Below are 25,233 nucleotides of genomic sequence, written 5' to 3' on the forward strand. Positions count from 1 at the left end.
ACATTTAGCAGGGATGCAAGAATCAAATGAAGATGACAAACGTAACAGTTCTTTTTTTGTGGTAGCCAAAATTTGAAAATTAAGGGAGATGTCCTGTTTGAGAATGGCTAAATAAATTGTAATATAGGAAAGTAATGCAATATTATGATGCTCTAAGAAATGATGGAATGAATAGTTTCAGAGGAAAATGGGAAGATCTATTTGATCTAGTACAGAGTGACATAAGAAGAGCTAGAACAATTTATACAATGATAACAACACTATAGAGAAAAACAACTTTGAAAGAGTTTAATATTCTGATCAACACAATGTTAAACCACTAGTACAAAAGAATGAAGATGAAACATGCTACTCACCTCACAGAGAGATGATAAAAAAAGATGCAGAAAGATATATTTAAGGACATGGTCAATATAGGAATCTGTTTCTCCAGACTATGCAGCTATCAGTTGAGAGCTTTATTGGAGGGTGAGGAGAGGGTACTGTTCTTTTATTTGACCAATGGGGTGGAATAGGAGGAACATATTAATTTTTTAAAAAGAAAAGACAGTATATTTATGCTATGATATACTATATTTATTTCCACATAATTTATTGCTGTGTATTGGTGTTGCTCTGAATTAAAAATCATCCACTGAACCATACTGCCAAAGGGGAATGGTAAAAATATGCTGCATCATCTTTTTACACAAAAAAAAAGGAAGAAAGAAAAGGTTTTCAATGAATTGCCTTAATGAGATAGAACTACTATTTCTATTGCTGTTATTGGGAGTGATTAGGGTGTGTTAATTGAAAAACTATTATGTTAAGTGTACAAAAGTTAAAGTGGAGGCCATTTATATTTTTAAATTCAAATTTAAATTTTTATTGCTAAGAGGCATGCTGTGTAATAAAATAAAATTTCTAAGAGAGAATGTATTTTAAGCACTTAGTAAACCTTAAAGTTCTTATAAATGTGAGCTTTCCTTGTTGTATTTATTCAGGTACATGTCATGTTACTAGACTATAGACTCTAAGAAGGCAAGAACAATGCCTTATCTAAAGTTTAAGTCTACTTCATTCATCACCTAAAACAGTACTCTGCACATAGTAAGGCAATAAATGTTTACTTTATTGAATATAAGCAAAGAAGTAATAGAAATAGCTTGGATATAGTAAATATTAACTTGTTCACTCAATTCCAGAATAATTTAATGAAGGGGCATGCACCACACACTTCAGGGAAGTGTGTTTAGGACAATTAAAAGGAGATTCTACTTCACTAAGAGAATACTAAATTTATGGAAAGAGGCAACGTAAAGAAATATAGTGGAGAGAGAAGAGATCTGGGTTCAAATAAAGGCTCCAAAACTTACTATTTCATGATATGAGTAAGTCAGATAACTTTTTTGAACTCCATCTTCCTCATCTATAAAATGGGTACAATAATTGAGAAACCTATCTCCTAAGAATTTTGTGAGGAGAGCTTTATTACAAATTAAGTTTATTTAATTTTTATTATATTTATAAATCATTTACTCAATAAATATGATTATAATATAAGCTTTCAGAAAGTTTTCAACAAAATCTTAGACGACAGAGCCTTAATGAGTTTTTGAGGACGAGTGGCAAAAAAGACAGTCATTCCCTTTCATAATCAGTCAAAAAGTATTAACTGTGTATCGTGTGTCAGACACTCTGCTAGGTATGAGATACTAAAGTAAAAATGAAAGGATCATTGCCCTCAGAGAGCAGCATTCAGGAGGAGGCAACATGTGTGTGTGTGTGTGTGTGTGTGTGTGTGTGTGTGTGTGTGTATGAAAAGAACTACAAAATAAATAGGTTTGGGAGGGAAGGAGGGAGGACAATAGCTGCTGGGAGGTCAGGAGAGGCGTCATGTAGGAGGTCGAGTTTCATATGAGTCATGAAAGAAGTGTAAGACACTTTCTGAGGCGGGGAGTAAGGAATGGGAGGGATGAAGTGCATTTGAAACACTGAGGCCAGGCAATGTAGAGTCATGAATATGGGCTGAAGCTCTAAGATGGCCTTTTGATTTTTGATTGATTGATTGAGATTAGGTATTAAGAGACAGAAACTTCAGCATGATTCTACATTGTATTTCTTAAACACTTAGTTATTGAAAGAGAAATGTACATGTGAAATCTGAATCATTGTCTATGTTAGTTAGATATCTACTTAATATATCTACTATTATTCCCAAGATGAGGTTACCTTGTGTTTTCAAAGCAATGGCAAATATTAAACTATTGTTCAAACAAAAATTTCTTAAGTACTATGCTTGTCAATGCTTGTCCTGGTTTGGTCCATTCAGACTACTGCTTCCAGTTGAAAAGTGGGAGTTCTCAGCTATAACCTTGCTAGGGAATTACCCCAAAATTATTTTCCAGGAGGGCACAAATGACAAGTATCAGGAAAAATAGTAGACCAAGGACATTAACCATTTAGCCAAAGGAGAGTCCAGAAAAGAGAGATTTGAGGGGATTGAGAGGGATTCTGTGTGGCATGTCAGCAGCAGAATGATGCTTTGTTCAACCAACTGCTAGAAACTATTTGCTTTCTAACCTGCCCTGACCATGCAGTGCTAATGAATATCAACTGATGCAGACAATGATTTACAGTCCCTTTCAGGACTATTTGTTGCTCTTGGTGTTGCAGAGAAGGAAAAAAAAAACCAAAACCCTAGTCCCCTGCAGGACAGATTCCAAAGCTGATTTCTTGAAATATCAAGTAATACGAGGCACAAGACATAGTTTCACAGCAGTGGACTTGTGCTTCATTGACACTTCCTCCATCCTCTTCACTGAATTACAGCATTTGAGTTGGAAGGTAGGCTAGTGGTTTTATAGTCCAACCCATATCTGACAAAGAACCCCTTCTATAACATACCTGGCAAGTGCTCATCCAGCTTTTCCTTAAAGAAATCCAGTGAAGGGGCAGGTACCCCAAACCTCTCGACACAGCTATTTCACTCTGGGATAGCTCTAAGTTAGGAAGTTGTTTCTGGCACCAAGCTTAAACTGCCTCTTTAAAACTTCTAGACATTACTTGTACTTCTGCCCTCCTAGGCCAAACAGAGCAAGTTGAATTTCTCTTTCTTGTAGTAGCCTTTCAAGTACTTGAAGACAGATAGCACACCCCTCCAAGTCCTCAGCTGAACATCCCCAGTGTTTAGCTGGCAAGGCTTGGACCTTGACAGGGAATCTAAATTGCTAAAGACCCTGGGTTGTATTCCTTACTAGCATGAGAAGAAAGGAAGCCAACCCAAAATTGGGACATGAAGGCAGAGGATTTCCTCAACGGCAGGAGTTGTAAGGCTCTCTTGAGAGGGAGGAGCGAGGACATGGCTTTCCCCCAACACACAGCAGCAGGGCAACCACAGCAGCGAGTGACGGTGACATTGGCAGTTCCTTTCCTCAAACCCAAGCTTCCAAGGGAGACTCCAAGAGGTGAAAGCTAAAGGGATAAGTGGTGAGGAATAAACTGAATTTTTGTTCCTGTTTCTGTTTTTGTTTCTAATCAGTTAACAGACACTCAGACGACTGGAGTGTTTAGGGCAAAAACTAACCCAGAGGAAATTTCAGGCAGCTCTTAACCCTCATCACCTGCCTTATTTCAAATGGATGTGTCTCATGACCCTTTTCTAATTGCGTCTTTTATTCTGGTTATTATCGTATCTGACTGGTCTAATCTTATTTCTCATTAACACCTGGTTGGTCCTGTCCTTTGCATTTCCTTGTATCCTTTTGTTAGAGGGATGATACTTTTGGCAATCGTTCAGGAGTGAACTTTCATAGCTAAGGGCTGGGATCCCAAATCCCTAGCCCATTGTTAGGAGTTTTCATGCTGTTACTGGGGACATAATCATGAGCCATTCAGATGTTTCGTAACTATGCTCCCTAAGGCAGAGTTACCAAGAACTTGGGGCCTTTTGATTAGGCCTTATGATTAGACCATGAATCTAATGAGACTCCTAGCGTTGCACAGTCCTCATATCGTATGGCATGGACTTCAGGACTTACACCTTTCTGACTGCTCTCCTTGGCACCTTTTCAACTTATCAGTGCTCTTACTAAAATGTGGTATCCAGCACTAAACACAATTCAATCTTTGTCCAAACTCAATTTAGAAATTAGGACTACAAGCAAAAAAGATTCATCTGTTTTATAATTATACTAATTCAGGTTATATCTCTTTAGTATCATTTATTCTCCGGCCTTTAAAGATCTATCGACATTTCCATTATAATCCCCCAACATGTGTTGAAAGGAAAACAATCCAATTCATTTGCAATGATTGATTTAATTTAGAAGTTAAAATGTTCTTTCTTGGTGGTTTCTGCTATTGCTATAACTTTGGTGCAAAGACTAACCGTTCTATGCGTAACTGAAAAAATTTAGCAAATTCTTTGATGGTGAAATTTACTTTGTTTATTTTCATTAGCAATCTGGTTTTATAAACATAGTCCTACTAGGCTGGATGTCATATTTCTGCTTTCAATGTATAAAGGAATGATTCACATTTAGAGTAAGCTAGATGGTTTGTAACCTTCTGAAGTATGTCCTTCATTTCTATTTAAATACACTATTTCAAGAAAATTTAAAAATATCTATTTTCATTTGGTATGAAAAATGCACACATAGACATACATACTTTATACAGTTTACTTCATTTATTTCATATGCTTGAGAATATAAAATGAATTTTTTAATTAATTGGGTTTAGGTAATTCAGCATTTTTCTTTTTAGAACAGAACAAGAGGTATATTTTGAACAAATGAGGAAAAAGCTGATCTCCTCAAATTAATCTGTAAGGTATATGCATGCCAGTGTAAGATGTATATATCTACATGAGATGTCTAATATATTGACAGGTACCTTGAGGGGAGAATCAAATCTCTGGAACCTTGCCCACCTTCCCTAAAGGGATACTGCAGTGCCTGCCTTGGAGGAGCAAGAAAAGGGACCAGAAGGCTGGCTTCTCTGTTCTCTTGTGATAGAGAAATACCAAGCTATAATTTTATATACGCTTTGCCCTATATATTGCTGGTTTAGGGGCAAAACAAAAGCCACTCTCTTGTCTGGTCACTATCCCTTAAAGGGGAAAGCGTAGTCTTGAGCTTACGCTCGCCATATTGACTCCTTCCCACCAAATGCTAATTACATGAAGACCATCACAGATAGTGAATGGTGAGTAAAACTGTTTAGCAAATAGTAAACAGAAATCAGAGATATTGTATGGGTGAGAATATACTAGAAAATACAGAGAGTAAATGAACTCTCCCACTGAGAATTAGAGAGCTCACCTGAAACCCAAACTCACTAAAGGGGGAAATTCCTCAAATTCTCTAGAGAGACAAGCTGGGAATAAGGAAGGATCTGGCTTCCCCACATGTCTGTAGCTTCAAAAAGTCTTTCTTTTCCCATTAAGTTGGTCCTGGCTAGATACGAGAATCATATACCCTCTATTTTTTGAAGGAAAAAAAAAAAGAATGTCTCTCCTCTCCAAAGTTCTCACACCAACTCCCCTCTTCATTCAATCATTCATTGTTTTGTTATGCTGTCCACTAAGAGATTGCAAAAAACAGATCTGAGCAGTTTGGCATGAAACCTAGGTTACATATTAAGAATCTGCTACATAACAGATACTGGTACATATATGTCTGGAGTCAGGAAGGCTTGAGTTCAAATTTTGCTTCAGGTACTTATTAGCTCTGTGACCCTACACAAGTCACTTAACCTCTCTCTGTCATAGAATACTTTTCTGAAAAATGAGGATAATCATAGCACTTCCCTCATAGGGTTGTTGTGAGGATCAAATGGGATAATAATTGTAAAGAGCTTAGCATAGTGCCTGGCACATAGTGAGTGCCATGTAAATGTCAGCTATTATGATGATGATGATGATGATGATGATGATGATGATGATGATGATGTTTATAAGACCATATCATACATATGCATATATTTATATTTTATATACACATATTATTAGGAATTCATGTGAATATATTCACATTCATCTAGTCATATGAACATGCTATCTTATAGACATCTACATGTGTATAGTTTAATAGGTAAATGTGGTTACATTGCACCCTTAACAGGGCCTGACTCCTGTTCCTTTCAAGGTTTCTTGAGCATATAAAAGGAATTTTTTAATTAACTGGGTTTAGGTGATTCAGCATTTTTCTTTTTAGAACAGCTTTTATAGAGCTAAACTTCTTGTGCTATGTGTTCTACCCATTTCTTCTTATTCATTCCCCAGTTGAAATGGCTTCATAGAATATTTCCTGTATAAAAGAGATTGATACCGGAGGCAGTAATTTGCCCTTTTGGTTTTCTCCCTTTGAAAGGAAAGATTCCTTGTTATTTTAACCTTATTTTCCACAAAACCCTTGAATCATGTTGGTGCCTGTCATCTGAGTTCTCCTGTGCTGTCCATATCTCTTTTTAGTTGAAGCCCAAAACTGAACAGAATACTCTCATAAGAGTTTGACCAGTGCAGAGTACACAGGACTCTATTATCCATGAGAGTACAGAGTACATAAGGCTTACCTTATGGATTTACTTACTTTTTGACTAATTCTCCATTTTTACTTCTCACGATCCTCAGTTACTCCTGAAGGTTTTGTTAATTCCTATATAATTTCAGCTCATCTCTGTTTTTAATTTTTCTTGAGATTTAAGAAGACGATATTCTAACTTTGGCACTGGAAGAGGTTTAGGTGGAATCAAAAATAGGAAGGCATCATATTGGTTTCCCCCATTTAATTTTTAAAAGGGATTTAGAGTTGCTTTGTGGTTAAAAAATCTGCAACTACTTGTTTTGCAATAAGGTTTTGCTCTGTGGTGCATGCAATTTTTTCTTTTATATTTTTTCTTAAAATTAAAGCCAGTAACATGTGAAAAAAAAAAAGTGAAAGATGTCCACAGCCTCCAAGCTTTCCTGGAAGCAAAGACAGATCTCAATGTTAAAGTGGGTGAATCTTAAGGCTCTAAATTATAGTTCCCTAAAACAGCTTTCTTCTCAAAAACTTCTTTATAGTATTCATTTTTAATGGGGACATTAGTTTTAAAACAATGTGTGTTTTATTTGAAAGATTTACTTTATCTTCATTATGATGGATGTCATTCTTTGGAGTACTAAATTAAAAAGATGGAACTTTTTGGAAAACAGCCTTGCGGTTTTCAGTGGTCAGAGTTTTACGCTATTTAGTGGTGAAAAGTCAAATCTCAACCAAAGCTTATTAATGGCTTCATTGTTCCTTATATCCTTTGTAGTACGTAAGAATACCATAATTCTTAATGCTTACAGAGCACTTTACTTTTTAGGAAATACTCAAACAAGTATTTTTAAAAATCAGTTTTCTCATGAGCACTGGGGTCAGTATAGAAAGTATTTTGTTTCCTTTCCTCAATTTATGTACAAAGTTTAGGGATGTTAAATTACTTGCCCAGGGTCACCCAGCCAGTCAGGAGTAAAGATCTGTCTTGATCTTGGGGCTGCTGATTGTAAGACCAATTCTCTTTTTACTATTCTACAAAAATTCATTGTTCAGGGGCAGCTAGGTGGTACAGTGGATAGAGCACTGGCCCTGGAGCCAGGAGGACCTGAGTTCAAATCCGACCTCAGACACATAACACTCACTAGCTGTGTGACTCCAGGCAAGTGACTTAACCTCAATTGGCTCACATAAAAGTAAAAAAATTCCTGGTTCATCCAGCCCAGGAATCTCTCCACCAAAGACACCCAGGGACTTCTGGTAGATTATGTCTGTCATCCTTAGCTTTCACCTCAGAGGTGCAGAATGTCCATCCCCATGACCATCACTACTATTATGGAAAGATCACTGGATTTGGAACGAAAGACCTGGACTCATATCTCTATTCTAGTACTTAATTCAATTCAACAAGCCTCTGATAAGTGCCTAGTATATGCCAGACACTGTATACACATCCAAGACTCAGTGTCTTCATCCAGGGGTTCAACTAGATTACCTCTATCATTCCTTACTACACTAAATCCCATTTCCTTATGAATTTAACTTTTTTGAAGCTGTTCATATTTTCAACTTGTGTCATCTCTAGATACAATTATTTCATAAACTAATACATGATGTTTAAAAGAATATTTCTTTTTATTTGTTAACTTTATAAACCTTCAGGATTTTATTCTTGTTTTTGAGTCTCTAGCATACTCTTCATAAATTCTCTTCCAAGCATTATTTCTTTCCTTAAGCCATTACCTGTAGCCACCTTCTCCTTTACTTTTGGCAGGTGATTTTGTCTATACATTACTGAGCAGGACACTATCGAAGGTGAATTTCCTTAAAACCCTTCCTCTTGCTCTCAATCTCTGAACATCCTCACCATTTTCCCATTTCTTTCCAGCATCAGAGGAAGAAGTAGGTGCCTTCCAGGGTAAAGCTAATCCCTCCACCTCTACTTTTGATCTCATATTCTCAGTTACCCCTTCTCTTTCATGTATCTTTAATATCCTCCCCCTTCCAAGGAGGTGTCCTCTCATTTTACAAGCACGCATAGGTATCCTCTTTCTTAAAAACAATCCCTTGACCTGCCTTCCCCTCAAGCCCTGTCTCTTTCACTACCAAACACCTAGAAGAGTGGCTTGCCTACTAACTTCATCTTTATGTTCTTACTTGTTCATTTCCCAATCTCTTTCAATGTTTTCTACCCTGTCACTCTGCTGTAAAGGCTTTCTTCAAATTCACTAATAAGTTCCTTGTCAACAAATCTAATAGCCTTCATTATCCTTTTGGCCTCCCTGACCTCTTCAAAGCTCATTCCATGATAGGCTACCATCACCTCCTTCTTTGAACATGCTGTTTCCTTGGCTTCCATAACATTGTAGTCCTATGGATTGTCTTGTACCACTTTGACCATTCCTTCTCTATCTCTTTTACTTGTTTCTTAAATCTGAACATACCCCTTAAATTTCTATCCTAGGCACTCTTTTCTTCTGTTCTTTTCCTTGGCCATCTTTACTACTCTCATTGTTTCGGTTAGGAAAATGATCCCCCAATTTTTATCTCCACTACTAACCCCTTTCCAAGATTCCAGTCCCATATTTCCAACTTCCTGTTGGATATCTCAATCTGGGTAACCACTAGCAACTTAAACTCATCATTCACCTTATCCCTGTGTTCTCTAACATTCTGTTAATTGTTTAGCAATTCATCATCTCCTGAAACTCATAATCTTTAACCCTTCCTTCTCTTCAGCCCATACAATAATTTGCTGCTTGCTGTTCTTTGTAGTTCTCTTTTTTACTACTTCCTCCCCTTTCACACTGCAAACACTCAATATTACACTCTTACTTCTCACCTAGACCATTATCATAGCTTCCTAACCAATCTTTCCCCCTTTCTTCAATCCGTCCGTCACAATTCACCCGGAAGGATAAGTAGATCATTGTCAAAGAAAATTTAATGAAAGAATTGCTATATGATTTTCACATTTGCCATGTTACAGTCAAACTGGACTACTTTGTCAACTATTCTCATCTCATATTATCCCTTTTTATCTCTGTGTCTTTACTTATGCTATGCTCTTTGTCTAAAATGGAATTCAGTCCAAATCATATAGCAATTCTTTCATTAAATTTTCTTTGACAATGATCTACTTATCCTTCCTCCCCCGGCCCCACCAAATGATAGTGATATCTCCCTCCTTGAATTTCTCATAATATTTTCCCTAGATTGTCCTTCACATTTATCTTACCTGCTTCTGTTATTTGTTTAATTTAGAGCATAAGAGCAGAGTCTGCATCATATCTTTGTATCCACAATCCCTTGCATATATGAGGCACTTAAATAAAAGCTCCCATTGGATTAATTTGAACTGAATTGCAAGGATGCTCCGTTATTCTGGAATAATGAAGTTTGATTAACAAGTAACCTATCCATATGGATCATAACTTTGTAAACACTGATCATATCTCAGTTTTCATATGTCCATTTTGAGATTCTTAATCTTGTTTTAAGTTCTTATATGGCAAAGACTTCTCCATGTCTTTGACTATTGAAATTGACCTTTCTAGATATTCTCAAGGGTAGAGGACACTGATAGCTTAAAAAGAGTTGAGGAAGAATTTTGAGAAAGCTCAGATGCTTATTGTGGTATAATAGTTAAAATGGTACACAGTATGCCATATGTGAATGTTCCATATTTTAAATGATTTAAATTTTAAATCTCTAATAATAATCCCCATATTTTTGTGTGAGTAGTTGTTTTCTCCTTTACTTTCAATACTCTTATTGATGATGCCCAGCATTTTGTTGGCATTATGGGCCTTAATATCACCTAATTGATTACAGGTTGCTTTGTTTAATAGCCACAATAGTGTCCCTGAGACAGTGAAAGCTGTGAAGACAGGAGAGAGTTTAAGATTACTTGTAGGAAGTGAGAATATGAGTGGCAAGCTTAAGTAGTTGAAGTTCCCTAAGATACGCAGATAGAGTGTGCACCTTCATGCTCCCACCCCACACCCTCAAATCTCACTTTCAGCTTTTCATGAATAATATCTCACCCACCCTGATTGCTTACTATGGACTCCTCCTAGCCTATCTCCGTTCCTGCCTAAGCTATTACCCAGTTTATAATTTAAAACCATTTTTGCCAGCTGGTACTCATGGTCATAATTACAAAATCTATTTTCAAAAATTCCACCTCCCCTCCTTCATTCTAAAACTCTGGACTGCCACTGAAGGGTTATTTGACACGAAAAGTACTAATTGTTCTTTTTGGAAGAGAACCCAGTTTGTATCATTTGTAGAAACATTATATCCTTTAGTTGCATTCAGTATTTTTAATCTGAAGCAACTCCTCTCAACCACTAATTTCCTCACTTTTAAGCTTTTTATTTCATATTTAGTTTGTTCCTTTTTTCAGCATGTTTTGTCATATAGGTTTTCTTTGTGCTCCAAGAACTTTTATTCCCTCTAAGGTACATAGAAAAGTTATCTCATTGCCTGAAATGGAGGGAGTCTGGAGCCACCTGCTAAAGGTAGTAGCATATGTCCAAAGACGCACTACGTAGCAGGCAACTGAATGTTCCCTCCTGCTTCTCTCAAGACTGTCTTCTACAATGGAGAATCCTATTTCCTACATAAGTGTCAATTGCAAGCACTTCTTATGCAAAATTGTCCTTGTACTACAGTAAACTAAACAAACCAGGTTTTATAGAATTTGTGTAATAATAATAATAATAACTCACATTTATATAGTGCTTGCTATGTGTCAGGCACTATGCTAAGCACTTGATAATTATTATCTCATTTGATTCTCATAATAACCCTGAGAGTTGTTTTCACCATTTTACAAATGAGACAACTGAGGCAAACAAAGGTTAAGTGACTTGCCCAGGATCACACAACTAATAGATGTCTGGTGATCTGGCTCTGAATGCAGGCCCTTCTGACTCCAGGCCCAGTACTGTATCCATCGTGCCACCTAGCTGCCTCTGAGAACAATATTGGCAAAGACGGTTCTGACATATGTCAGGTGTTATACAAATGAATCTGGAAAGCATAGCGCACTATTGGAGACATGCTGCCTATCCCCTATCCCCAGATATCCAGGCTCTTTGACACTTCTCTTCCACCCCACTATACCAGAGATAGATGCATATATTTAAACAGATTCCTTGACCCCAACCCCAACTCTGTGGAATATGAGAATGTCAACCCCTGTTCTGCCAAGAGACATCATGAGTGCCCTGTCCTCCACCAACTTTTTTCATCTCAGTGCTTAGCCAACCCAGTGTGTCTGTATTGTGTTTGTGTCATGTTTGCCTTGTATAGACTGCTGTCCGTGAAATATGCATTATATGTCAACATAATGAAATTTTTAAGTGAATCGAGGTTTTCAAATGAAAAGTTCCATATGTGAATACCAAATACTTTTCATGCTTAGTCAGTGTTTTTAAAGGTAAAGTAGAAAGGAATTTTTTTTCTCAGAAGTACTGTAACTGTTCAGGAGAGGAATTGATAGCTCTTTTGTACTTTTCAGCTTGCTAAAAATAAATGTTTAAGCAGATCTTCGCTGTTGTTTCCTTTACCTAAAAAGATAAGCTATTGGATCTGATTATGGCTCTGTCCCCTTCTCTCTTTGCCAGTTTCTTGTTATTTTAGGCTACAGTCTTTTCATTGATTTGAGGATGAATGAAGTTCAGATTGCAAAAGTGTTTTATTTTTAATGGCATTTCCTAATGGCTAATTTGCCTGTTTTCAGTTATGTCTAAGTAGATACCATTACTCATGACAATTTGGCTGTGCTTCCTATATTTTTAACAAAGCAGACTCTGTTAAAGGAAGATCAGCAGATTCACGTGGCACCTGACACCCGAGGTGTATCAAGGCATCGTGATTTAGTAGAAAGACTGTTGGATTTAGAATCAGGAGAAATCTGGTTCTGATAATTATTAGCTGTCAATAATCCTTGCAAAGCCTCAGTTTTCTCATTTCTAAAATGTAATAATAATACCTATAATCAAAGGATTGCTATGTGGGTCAAAGGAGATATATAAAGTTCTGTATTTTTTCTTTTTAAAAATATTTCAATTTATTATTTGTTTATTTTAGCATTCTTTTCTTTTTAAATCTTGAGTTGCAAATTCTCTTCCTCCCTCTCATCCCCTGTTACTCCCAGGGAGAAGGCAAACAATATGATATCAATTATACATGTGAAATTATATAAAACATTTCCATGTTAGCAATATTTACCAAAAAAGCAAGAAAAATAGAGAAAATTGTACTTCAATTTGCATTCAGAGTTCTTCAGTTCTTTTGTGGATAGCATTTAAGTTTGGTAAATTTCAGAGGATAACATAAATATCAATTATTATTATTATTATCTTCATACGATTACTTATCAGTCTTGAATCTCTAATTTCCTACAGAACATTTTCATTTGGCGTTCCTCCTTTTTACCTCAAGCTTATCCTGTCTAAAACTGAATGGAGTGAGGAAGGCTCATCTTCCTGAGTTCAAATCTGGCCTCTGACTCTTACTAGCTATGTGACCCTGGACAAGTCATTTAATCTTGTTTGCCTCAATTTCCTCATCTGTAAAATGAGCTGGAGAAGGAAATGGCAAACCACTCCAGTATTTTTTCCAAGAAAACCCCAAGTGGGGTCATGAAGAGTCAGACATGACTGAAATGACTGAACAACAGACTATAGATAACGATCCCGGGGGGCACATATTGACTTAGAAATCCACACATGTTGATGTAGTATTTTTATTATTTGTATATCAACATATTACATTCAGGTAAGAATTACAACTTAATCTGGTTCAGTTCATGCTTAGAAGTACTGTGGGCCCTTAGGCCATGTTTTTGATACCTTTGGTATAGCCAAAAGGCTGATCATCATAAAATGCTGCTTCTATCACATTATTCCTCAAGATCAAAAACCTGCAGTGGCCTACAATCCTTCATTACTTCAAAAGGTCTATAATTTCATAGGTGTGAATACTTTATCCACCAATATAGTCGACTATCAGCATTATTCAAGGACTTCATTTTTAAATCATCCTTGTTTTCCAATTTGTGAATCAACAGTAGAAGTATTATAAACCCAGAAGAAAAACTGGTAGTGCTTAGAAAAAATTGTCTCCATTTAATGTTTTTCCCCACCAGAAGTAATAAAACAAAGGTTCTTCCTTCTTATTTCACTCACTAAGGGCTATTCTTACTTCCTGTAGAAACCAAATGGTATTGAATGATTTTATTTGAAGTGGAAGTAAACATGAAAAGTGTAACTGATAGGAAGTAATTATTCTTATCTTTTCCAGGTCTTAGAATTTTTTAGAATTTTATTTTATCTTAAAATTTTTCTTCCTTCTAAAGACATTTAAACATCCTAACCCAAGAATAAAAAGAAAAATAATAAACACCAATATGTCTAATTGCTTTTTAGACATGTTTAAATATATGTTGAAGCCATCCTTGGTTCTGTTTGAATAAAAACTGCTTTTGTAGAACTTGCCAAGTGTGTTTTATCTCATTTGTGAAATAAAAGAAAGATTATTTTAGAGTTTCAGATTGAAGCTGGAAATTCAAAGTGTCAAACCATAATTTCATGGTTGGCAAGGATCTCAGGAACCTCCTACTCTAACACATTCCCAAAAGGAATGTCCACTACAATATACCCAACACTTGGTCATTGAGCCTCTGCTTGAAGACTTCTAATAAGGCTGAACCAATCACCTCCTGAGGCTGCGTGTTCCACTTTTGGCTAGCTCTGATCGTTAGGATGGCACAAATAGACCTTACTGTGAACTTCTACCTGTTGCTTCTAGTTCTGTCCTGAATTGATCTGATTGCATTATTGTTCAGTACATAGCCCTCCATCACTTTCACATTAAAAGTATTAGATACTTTATGAAATGCTTTGATAAAATCAAAGTCAACTGCATCCATGGCATTCTCCTGATTCAAGAAGGGTCAGCATAGTCTCCTCAAGAATGAGTTGTGCAACTGGCGTGACTCATTCTTGAGGAGACTATGCTGACCCTTCTTGCATCATTATCCCTTCTAGACGTTCACTAACCATTTCTTTAATGATTCAACTTAGAATTTTTGCAGCAATAAAAGCTGACTGGCTTATAATTTATAGACTTTGTTTTCCTTACTTTAAAAAGAACCAGGATGACATACTTTTCCAGTCCTGAAGCATGTCTCCCATTGTTCACTAGCTTTCCAATATCATTGACAATGGCCTAGCAAACGCATCTGCCAGTTCTTTTCATATCCACCGATATAGTTCATCTAGGCCAAGTAACTTTGAATTCTTAGGTCCTCTCTGATCATCTTCTTACTCATTATGTGCATTAACTCCCTATTAGCCACTTTTTGTTCTGACATTTCCAGGACAAAGAGTTTCCTCCTTGGAGGAAGATAGAACCAAAATAAGAGTTTATTAACCCAACCATACTAAGGAGTGGTGGTCCTGTCCCTTCTTTGAACCTTCTCTTTCCCCCAACATAGCTTTTTAAAAGTTTTTTCAGAATGCTTCATTGCCCCTACCAACCACGAAGAGATGAATGTGTGGAGTGATGAGCCTTGATTACCTTTATCTTCTCTTCCAGACTCAGACTGCACTTGGAATATAGATTCTGTTACTTGGTTGTGCCTAAGATACACATTTCTCACATTGAAATGAAAATCACTGCAAAATGATCGCTATTTTTCGTGCTTAAGATGATTTTCAGCATCATTTTTGTTTCACTTGTGGATATTTTGTGGCTCTCTCTTAAGCACTTTGTTAATATCCTCACAGTCAATTATTACTTCCTAATAACCTGACAGACCCACCTAACTTTCTTTCTTTAGTCTCAACAACTCCATAACCTACTTCTCTTCTTGCTGTACCAACTTTATATTTCACCAATTTTCCCACACACCAATTCACTTTACCAAATCACTTTACTATCTAATTTGTTTTGCTTAACTTTTCTTACTTTTCTTACCTTATTTTGTCAAATATCTTCTTGTTTTCCTTCTCCTTAAGTCTTTTTCTTCTGGTCTTTTACGCTTTGATTCTTCTCAATTCTGCATCTTCTCAGTCAACCTCTCATAGGAACCAAAAATATAACTTGGACCTGGAGATTGTTCTCTTTGAAATTTCACTTATTTTGCCTCCCAGAAGTTGATTTCTTGAACTTCAGAAGTCCAAGCTCCTGCAAGTCACCTACATAATTTCCTTCTCCTAATTATTCAGTTCAAATCTTTTTCTCTCCTCTACTCCTTCCATAATCTTTTCCCATAGAAGCCAGGAGTGGAAACGTGTGTGTGTGTGTGTGTGTGTGTGTGTGTGTGTGTGTGTGTGTATAGTTTAAAATCCAAGTAAAATAACTGGGATATTGAATTTTTGCTGCAATATAATTTTATAAAAACATACATTTCTAGCAAGTGGATTCAATAGTATATAAAGATGAAATAAGGAATAGAGAGAAGAAAATCAGTCAACAAGCATTTATTAAGCAGTAAATGCTTTAGGACAGGAAGATAGTGCAGTGCAAGGAAGGTGGGACTTGGAGTAACACCTGACTTTGAATCCCAGTTCTGACACTAGTTGTGTAACCATGGACAAGTCCTTATTATCATTAGGCCTCAGTTCTCTCATTTGTAAAATAGTGATGATAACAATCTGTACGCTACCTAACAGGATTGTTACGAGGAAAGTGCTTTGTAAATCTTAGAGTGCTATGGCAATAAGAGCTACTGTAAAACAATAGAATCAAGTAGGGAGATAGTACGCACCCATTGCTCCCCTCTCTGACTTCCAACTCCTGAGTCTTGCTGAGTGAAAGAGTGGTTTTTGGTGGGGAGGGGTTGGTGAAGGAATGGTTAGTTTGGATGTTTGAGATAGATTAGTTAAGAATCACAGACTACTTGGGAGATGAGGTGAATGATAGTATTTTGGCTTAAATTATTCATTCAGGAGTAGGTTTAGAGGAAAGATATACTGTTGTTATTGAGTTTATCGAAGTAGAGGTGTAGGCATTTGGAACTGCAGGTCTGTATCTCATAAAATCAATAAAGTCTAGAAATATAGACTTGGCATGCTCTGCATAGATTGTGGTACAGAGATCAGAAAGAGAATAAGCTGTGCCTTATTGCCGAGGGAAGTGAGATAAAGGGAATCATCAGCCTTTGCAGTCTGCTCCTACCACACCATGCCTTGTCATTGGAACAGAGCTAGAGAGTGTGGTAGAGGAGGTTAAAAAGTTTCCCCACCAGTATTACTCAACTCTGGTCTGTTTGAGGAAGCCCTGGGGATACTTACCCAGTCAATGAGCATGATAAAAAGTAAGCAATACAATGGTTTTCTGATCATAAGTTAGAAGAAAATTGAATTGTGGAAATCACCATCTGTTACCTTCTATGCACAGCCTGGCTGAGGGGGAGCTTCATTGTCAATGGCCGAGTGGATCCCTATAATCCTCCAGTGCAGGAGAGAAGGTTTCTAATAGCAATACTTCTACCACCACATCACCCCCTTCCCACTGTGTGTGGAAGACAGATTTGCAAGGGCCACCAAGATAGTGTATCAGCTGGACAGAATGGGAAGTTTAAAGGGTTGTAGCCCTCCTCTGTAAAGAAATTCATTAACCATGATATCTGCCCACAGATGGTAGATAAAGCTAGAAAAGCTAGTTGAAAGAGCTATCACCCTCCTCTGCAAGAGAATGGCTAACTAGAACAAGCATGACAATTATTAGACATTAGGAAATACCTAATATTACATAGTTAGATAACTGAAGACAAAATAAAGGTAAGATATGATACCTATTATGGAGCAGCTAAGATACAAGACCTCACAGGGAAGAGGTGAGATTCAGTATCTGGTAGGGAGAAGATGCCTAGAACCAAAAATGCCTGGCAGGGAGCAGGCCCTTTAGAGAGAAGTAAGATGCCATTTTCAGAAGACATAAAGCTTGTCTTATCCCAAAAAATTTTAATAAAATAAAATTTTTTAAAAAAAGACATTGGGTAGCCCTGCTTGATGGAAGTATTAGTTTCTTCTGTCATTATGCCCTGATCACATGTGTTCCTTGTATATGTACCCTTCCCCATGGGTGCCCTGATGGAGGAATGTACTGAAGTGGAAAATTTCAGGAAACCCAATCAGTGGGCTACAGCAATACCCAAAATGTGAGGCTAGAAGGAAAGAAACTAGACCTGCAATTTCATTGGCATGTGAGGAATACAACATGTAAACAGTTAAATATATACATGAGTTTTTGAGAAGGGAGAGACTTTCCATTATAGAGATTAGGAAAAAGGCTCCCCCTATAAAGTGGCATTGCGCATTTAGCCTTGAAGAAAGCCAGTAATTCTTAAGAAGCAAAGAAGAGGAGGGATGGCATTCCAGGCATAGAGGACAGCCTGGGCAAAAATATGAAGGTAGGAGATGGAATGTTAAGTTGGAAATACAACAAGGCGATCATTTTGACTGGAACATGAAAAAGAACAGTGTGATATTTCTGAAAATGCAAACTAGAGTCAGATTATGGTAGGATTTCGACACCAAACTAAGGAGTTTGTATTTTATACTATAGGCAACAGGTAAGCACTAAAAGTTCTTGGGCAAGGGTCATGCACAGGCTAGAGCTTTAGGAAGATTATTTGGCAGTTGTGTGTAAGATAATTTGGAGAAGATAAAAAACTAGAAAGCTAATAGTTCAGCTGGAAAGCTGTTTCAATGGTGTAAGTGAGAGCTGTAAGAACCTGAATTTAGAGAATTAATTGAAAGTTCAGCAATGTTGGTGGATCTATAAAAACACTCATTTGGGAATACACTTCACTGATGCAGACTCCAACTTCTCCATGCTTCTTTGTCTTGTGTAATTCTTGTCCCGTCCTGACCTTAAAAGCCATTGATCTCACTGATATGGGTCCTCCTTGCAATGATTTAGCTCACAACGCATCCATGCCCCTTTAAAGCTTATGCAGCTTATGTCCATATCCTCCTGGCAATCCTTCACGGAGGTCCACATGCCTGCTAGCGTCCTTCCTCTATGGACGTAGATGACAGTAGATCACATGGCCTGTGCATTAGTTATTCTTCACTCTTACCACGTGACAGACTTGCCATCTTTTCCAGTCATATGTCTATGATGGGATCCTTTATCCCGCTTCTCTTGCTCAATTCTTCATTCGTAATGCATTGTATAGCCTATTCACACCTATCATGAGCCTCTCCTTTGTACTTCGGGTAACTTTAAATTTTTTCAGAGAGTATTGTATTCCATAATTCATACTCATATAGCATAACTGGAAGAGTATTGTTTAAAAAATGAGTCTTTCAGGGGCAGCTAGGTGGCGCAGTGGATAGAGCACCAGCCCTGAAGTCAGGACGACCTGAGTTCAAATCCAGCCTCAGATCAAACACTTGACACTTACTAGGTGTGTGACCTTGGCAAGTCACTTATCCCAGTTGGGAGTCTTTCAGACTTCTGGGAGCCGAGAGTAAGCAGAATACGATCCCATAGCAGGTCTTGAACTTAGGATAGTCATCCTTCAGAGGACCTGCCCTGAAATTTAGAAAGTAGCCCAAGGATCATTATATCAGAAATATTAAAAGGAAGATATAATAATCTACTTAATGAACCAAAGAGCAATTTTGGACTTCTCTAAATGTGCAACTAACAAACTTCCATTTATCATCGCCATTATTGTCATTTGTATTATGGATACTTATACTAGCACTAACTGTAGTAATACAATAATGAAAGGAATACTAATAATAAAAATAATAAAAGTCCATTCTTACAAAGCAAAAAAAGTGAGTGTTTTGGGGGAAAGCTTGGAGTCACTTAAAGCACTGTAAAATTTCCTGAAAGCAATCCTTGCTACTTTCTTCTTTCTGTTATTTTTGGGCCTATATGGAGGCTAAGATATAAGTATTATAGGACCAGTTGTGTGGGTTCAACTGTTCAACAATTTGAACCAATATTCAACCATCCAACTACATACCAGAATCTATAAAACATTAATTTTTATCCATCTAGTTTTCCCCAAACTTTTGAATAATTCTGGATTCCATTTAAGAAATTCTCCAAGGCCTTTAAGAAATAAGCACAAAGGAACAAGCGGTTTACAAATAGGAGCATCTAAAAAATGTTCCCACTTCTATGGAGTCCCCCATAAATTTGGATGTCACACAAGACACCCTCCACAAAATGGCAAGCATATTTTTCAACCACATGTTCCCCTGTAATTAATTAGTTAATTAAGGTTAATGATAAGAGGTTCATACTTCCCCTTTGCCTCCTACTTCTTCCCAAACACACACAAAATTTTGTATCTGTGTAAATATTTTTAAAAATTCTTTATAACAAATACACATAGTTAAGCAAAAAATTCCTACATTGATTGTGTCTGAAAATGTGTATCTTCTTCTACAACTTGAGTTCTTCACCTCTGTGTCAGGTGATAGATATCAGACTTCATAGTGAGTTCTCTGGAATCCTGGTTGGTCATTGCACTGATCAGAATTCTTGAATCTTTCAAAGTTCTTTGTCTTTATGTGTTATTGCCATTACAGTATAAATAGCCCTGCTGGTTTTGTTCACTTTGGTCTGCATCAGTTCATGCAATTCTTCCCCATCTCTTACAGAATTTCTTACATTGCAAAAAATAATTTTATTACATTTGTATAGTAGTTAACATTTATATAGTTGCTTTAAGACTTGAAGAACACATATTGCATGTGTTCTCTCATAATCTGTGGATCTATTCTTTAATTGATGAGCACCCACTTGGTTTCCAACTCTTTGTCACTGCAAAAGAATTGCCATAAGTATTTATGTACATATTGGTCTTGGGAACAAATCTAATAGTGGTAGTATTCAGTGTGGGTGAGTGATAAAGGGTTGGTTTGGTAACATCTTGGCCATAGTTCCCAATTACTTTCTAGAAGGGCTGGACCAATAATTCACAGCTCATCCAAATCAATGTACCTTTTCCCTCTTCATATTCATTCCAACAATTACCATTTTCTGTTTTGTCACCTTTGTCCATTTGATAGTGGAATGGAACCTCAGAATTGCTTTAATTTTTCTTTTCTCTAGCTATTAAAGATTCTGAGCATTTTCAAAAGTATAATTGTTGATCACATGGATTTCTCCCTCTGAAAAAATGCCTATTCATATATGTTGACCATTTTAGCTATGGGAAATGGTTTTTGTTCCTATACATTTGAATCAGTACATTACATATCTTGGATTGCCATTTATTGATATATGGTCAATCAACAAACACTTATTTATCAAGAACTTAGTATATATCAAGTATTGTGCTGAGCACTGGGGACATGAAGACAAAAATGAGATAGTTTTTACCCTTAAGGAGCTTACATTTTATTAATTAAATAATATGTTCTAATAACAATAATAATAATAGCTAAGATTTATATAGCACAAACATTTGCAAATATTATCTTCCTTTATCCTTCCAATACCCCCTGGGAGGCAGGTGCTATTATCCCCATTTTACAGGTGAGAAAATTGAGGCAAACAGGTTAAATGACTTGCCCAGGGTCACACCTCTAGTAAGTGTCTAAGATCAGACATGAACTCAGGTCTTTTTTACTCCCAGAAGTACATATGCAAAATAAACAAAAGGTAATGGGGTATGGGAGGAGCTAATGGCTGGGGATATCAGAAAAGGTCTCCCATTGAAGATGGTGTTTGAACTGAATTTTGAAGGGAAAGGGGCAATTCTGAGACACAGAGGTGAGGAAGAAATGCATTCTAGACATATGGTTCAGCAGAAGATGCTAGATAGAGTGTTCTATATGCAGCAAGATGGCTAGAAGGGAAGTAATAGATAACAAAGTTAAAAAGTAGGTTGTGATGGGCTTTAAAAGCCAAAAAGCATTAGATCCTAAAGGCAATGAGGAAGCATTGGATCTTATTAAGTAGGATAATAACAGGAGTAGTCCTACATTTTAGAAAAAGCACTTTAGCAGCTCAGTGGAAGGTTTATTGGAATGGGGAAAAACTTGAAGCAGGGAGACTAATTAGAAGGCTATTGTGATGGTAAAGGTAAGAGATGATGAGGTAAGAGTGATGGCCCTCTAAGTAGTAAGAAGAGGAATTTTAAAAATACCAAAAAAACATTTTGATTACTGAAGGAATTTGATTCTACAATGCCTTTTCCTCCCCTTTTCTCCAGGAATGTATACAAAGACTATCGATTTCTTGAGTTGGCATGTGACTCCCAAGAAGATGTAGATAGCTGGAAGGCATCTCTGCTCCGAGCTGGTGTATATCCTGACAAATCTTTAGTAAGTTGAATGTGTCTGATTTTGTTAACTGTATTTAAGAAAAATACGCCATTTACCTGATGAAATATATCTTTCTGAATGCCTTTATTGTCCAGCAAAGCTTTATGCTACTTAAACTTAAGATAGATCTTCTTTACTGTTGGATTCTTTGGTTTGGAATTTAATCTTTAAACCTGCTAAATAAATTCACTTTACCATAGTGTCATACCAAGAGAAAAGTTTTTTTGAATTTCCAAGAAACCTGTTTATCTTGTGAACAGCACATACTTATACATGCCTGAATTATTATGTCTATGGCATAGATGCAAGTAGGCCTACAGCCATAGAAAGCATTAACAACATAAATGATTTTGTATATCATTTAATGTAATAAATAATTTTATATAATTTTAATGGAAAACTATAACTGATATGCAGTTCTGTGGTTTCTGCTTTGTATAATACAGTCAAATATTATGTAACCTATATAAATGCTTGGACTGAAGTTCCTATTTTTGTTGATTCAACTATTATCCTCTCACCCAGGTTTAAACCCTCAGCATCATCTTTGATGGCTCCCTCATTCCCCACATCTAATAATTTGACACATTCTTGTCATTCCACCTCTTCAGTCTCTCACACCTCTCTGCTTGACTCTGCTCACACTGCCACAGTTCTAGTTAAGACCTTCATCACCTCTTTCCTGGACTATTATAATAGCCACCTAATTGGTTACCTTACCTCCAGGCTCTCTCTTCTCCAATCGATATGCCATAAAATTGTAAAAACAATCTTCCTTCCTTGTTCCCAACTGGAATAAAATATAAATAACTCAGCTTGGCATGTCAAGCTGTTTACATTCTTACCCTGACCTACCTATTTCACATGAATTGCTTTCGTTCATTCTACTTACCCATCAAGCTAGACTATTATCTGTTCATTAATTTAGGCCATCTCCCTTCTCCATTCATTTGCTCCAGGTTGTCTCTGCATGCCTAGAATATTTTTCTGCTGTCATCTCCACCTTTCAGAATCTTTATCTTTCTTCAAGACTCAGCTCAGGTGCTACTTTCATCATGTATCTTTCCCTAATCCTCTCAAATGAAAATGCTATCTTCCTCCTTAAATATTCTTATTGCCTAAATCTCTTCTTTGTCCTCATCATTCTTTATTTTTGCAATCAATAACTATTGATTAAAGACTTATGATCTACTAATTATATTAATGCTATATTTCCCATACCTTGCCTCTAGTAGAAGTATAAAGCCCTTGAGGGCAGGGAGTATTTAGCATTATAAGTGCTTAACACAGTACTTGGCACATAATAGACTCAAATTTGCCAAATTGAAATTCAAATGCCAAACGCTGAATTGAATATATCCTAAGGATGGGATTTGGGAGACCTAGACTGTTTCCAGTGCCTCTGATTTGCTTTGGGCCCTTCCAGTTGACTTCTCAGAGTGACAAAGTTATTTTCTTAGCAGTCACTTAATATTATTGAACAGTAGGAGTTTCCCACTATATAAGAAAACTGGGTTTGAATTTGGATGAAGTGAAATATTCTTTCCATAACTCCTTAATAGAATAGTGACCAATCATTTAAAAACATAGGCCTTGTTAAAATAATAAAGGAAAAAAGGTTTACACTACTAGGTAGAAATTTGGCATTTTAACATACATTCAAAGTGAAAATCATTTTTGATAATAGTCATTTTTGTCAGGGATATTGACATATAATGAAAGTCTACATTTTAATCATTTTAGTTCCAATTGAATAAATTAAAAAGACTATTTTACATATTCATACAGGTAATGTCTTTTCCCACAACATATGAATGCAAATACATAAGCATGCAGTATATAAATATATGTTTGGCTAGGTGTCTATGTTACAAAAATGAAGAGAAATTTCTGACATAGTCCTGTTGGATTAGAAAGATGCTTTTGAAATTATACATAAATATTAGTTATCTACCTATGAAGTATCAATTCCCCCAAGTTTAATAGTTTTCCTTTCCTAGAAAGTCTTTCACTAGATTCATTGGTACTTTTAACAAGTGATGAAACTTTGCACAGTGTATTGGGTAAAGATTGCCAAAGACATTAGAGGAAATCCTAGGGAAGACATCAAAACTAACAGAGCAGCTTTGGAAGCTTTGCTAACCTTAAGCATGAATAGGTAAAATTTCAGAAATAGGGGGAATTAATAGACCTGAGATTCTATCTCAGAATGATTCTGTCTCTTATTTGTTTGCTCTTCTTTACCACTGCTCTAGGTGGTGTAGTGGAAAGAACTCTGGGCATGGAGTCCAGAGACCTGGATTTGTATCCCAGTACTTACAGTTACTAGCTGTGTGACCACAGACAAGTTGTTTCACCCCTATGAATCTCAGTTTTCACATCTGAAAAACAGGAACAATGATGATTTTTACTACCAACACCAAAAGGTTGTGGTGAGAAAAAGCTATGTAAATGTGGTGTTATTATCTGTTACAGAAACTCATCATTAAATTAAAACTGCTCTCAAAAGTTATTAATGATCTGGTGATTCTTTAGAAATCTAATAGTCTTGGGGGCAGCTAGGTGGCGTAGTGTATAGAACACTGGCCCTGAAGTCAGGGAGACCTGAGTTGAAATCTGGCCTCAGACACATAATACTTACTAGCTGTGTGACTCTAGGCAAGTCACAACCCCAAATGCCTCACCAAAAAAAAAAAAACAAAAAAAATCTAATGGTCTTTTCTCAGTTCTTATCCTTCTTGAATTCTCTGCTGCCTTTGATGCTATTATTATCACCTCTTCTCCTTGATACTCTCTTCTCTTTGGGTTTTTGGAACACTCCTCTCTCCTGGTTCTTCTTTTATCTGTCTAAGCATTTCTTCTCTGTCTCTTCTGTTGGATCATCATCCATGTCATGACCTCTAAGTGTGGGTATGACTCAAGGTTCTGTCCTGGACTCTCTTTTTTTCTCCCTATTATTTCACTCAGTAATCTCATCAGTTCCCATGGTCCAATTATCAGCTCTATGCAGATGACTCTTAGACCTACTTACCCAGTCTTAGCATCTTTCTTGACTTCCAGTCTCCCATCTCCAACTACTTATTAGATATCATATACCGGATGTTCCATAGACATCTTCAACTTAACATGTCCAAAACTGAGCTCATTATCTTGTCCCCCAAACCTCTTCCTAAGTTTCCTTTAACTGCTAAGTTCCCTATAACTGCCGTCTTCCCAGCCACTTGGGCTTGCAACCTCGGTGTCATTGTTGATTCGTCCCACATATACAATCAGTTGTCGTCTTTTTGTAACATCTTTTGTGTATGAACCCCTTCTCTCTCATGACACTGAAACTACGCTGGATAAGGCCTTCATCGCCTCATGCCTAGACTATTGTAATAGCTTGCTAGTTGGTCCCCTTGCCTCAAGTCTCT

General features: G+C 36.7%; 1 protein-coding gene across 8 annotated transcripts in view; it reads left to right on the forward strand.

Moving 5' to 3' along the window:
- DNM3 (dynamin 3) overlaps positions 1-25,233 on the forward strand; it is a 689,813-nt gene that overhangs the window by 443,540 nt on the left and 221,040 nt on the right. For 7 of the 8 annotated variants that reach the window (XM_027868462.1, XM_027868461.1, XM_027868465.1 and 4 more), the window contains one exon: positions 21,709-21,820. In XM_027868462.1, coding sequence (XP_027724263.1) covers positions 21,709-21,820 — 112 coding nt within the window. Of the gene's footprint in view, positions 1-21,708; positions 21,821-24,075; positions 24,315-25,233 lie in introns of those variants that run through there. The other variant, XM_027868468.1, reaches the window with a different exon arrangement.

Source organism: Vombatus ursinus, unplaced genomic scaffold (assembly GCF_900497805.2).
Source record: "Vombatus ursinus unplaced genomic scaffold, bare-nosed wombat genome assembly UNPS02014789.1, whole genome shotgun sequence".
Lineage (NCBI taxonomy): Eukaryota > Metazoa > Chordata > Mammalia > Diprotodontia > Vombatidae > Vombatus > Vombatus ursinus.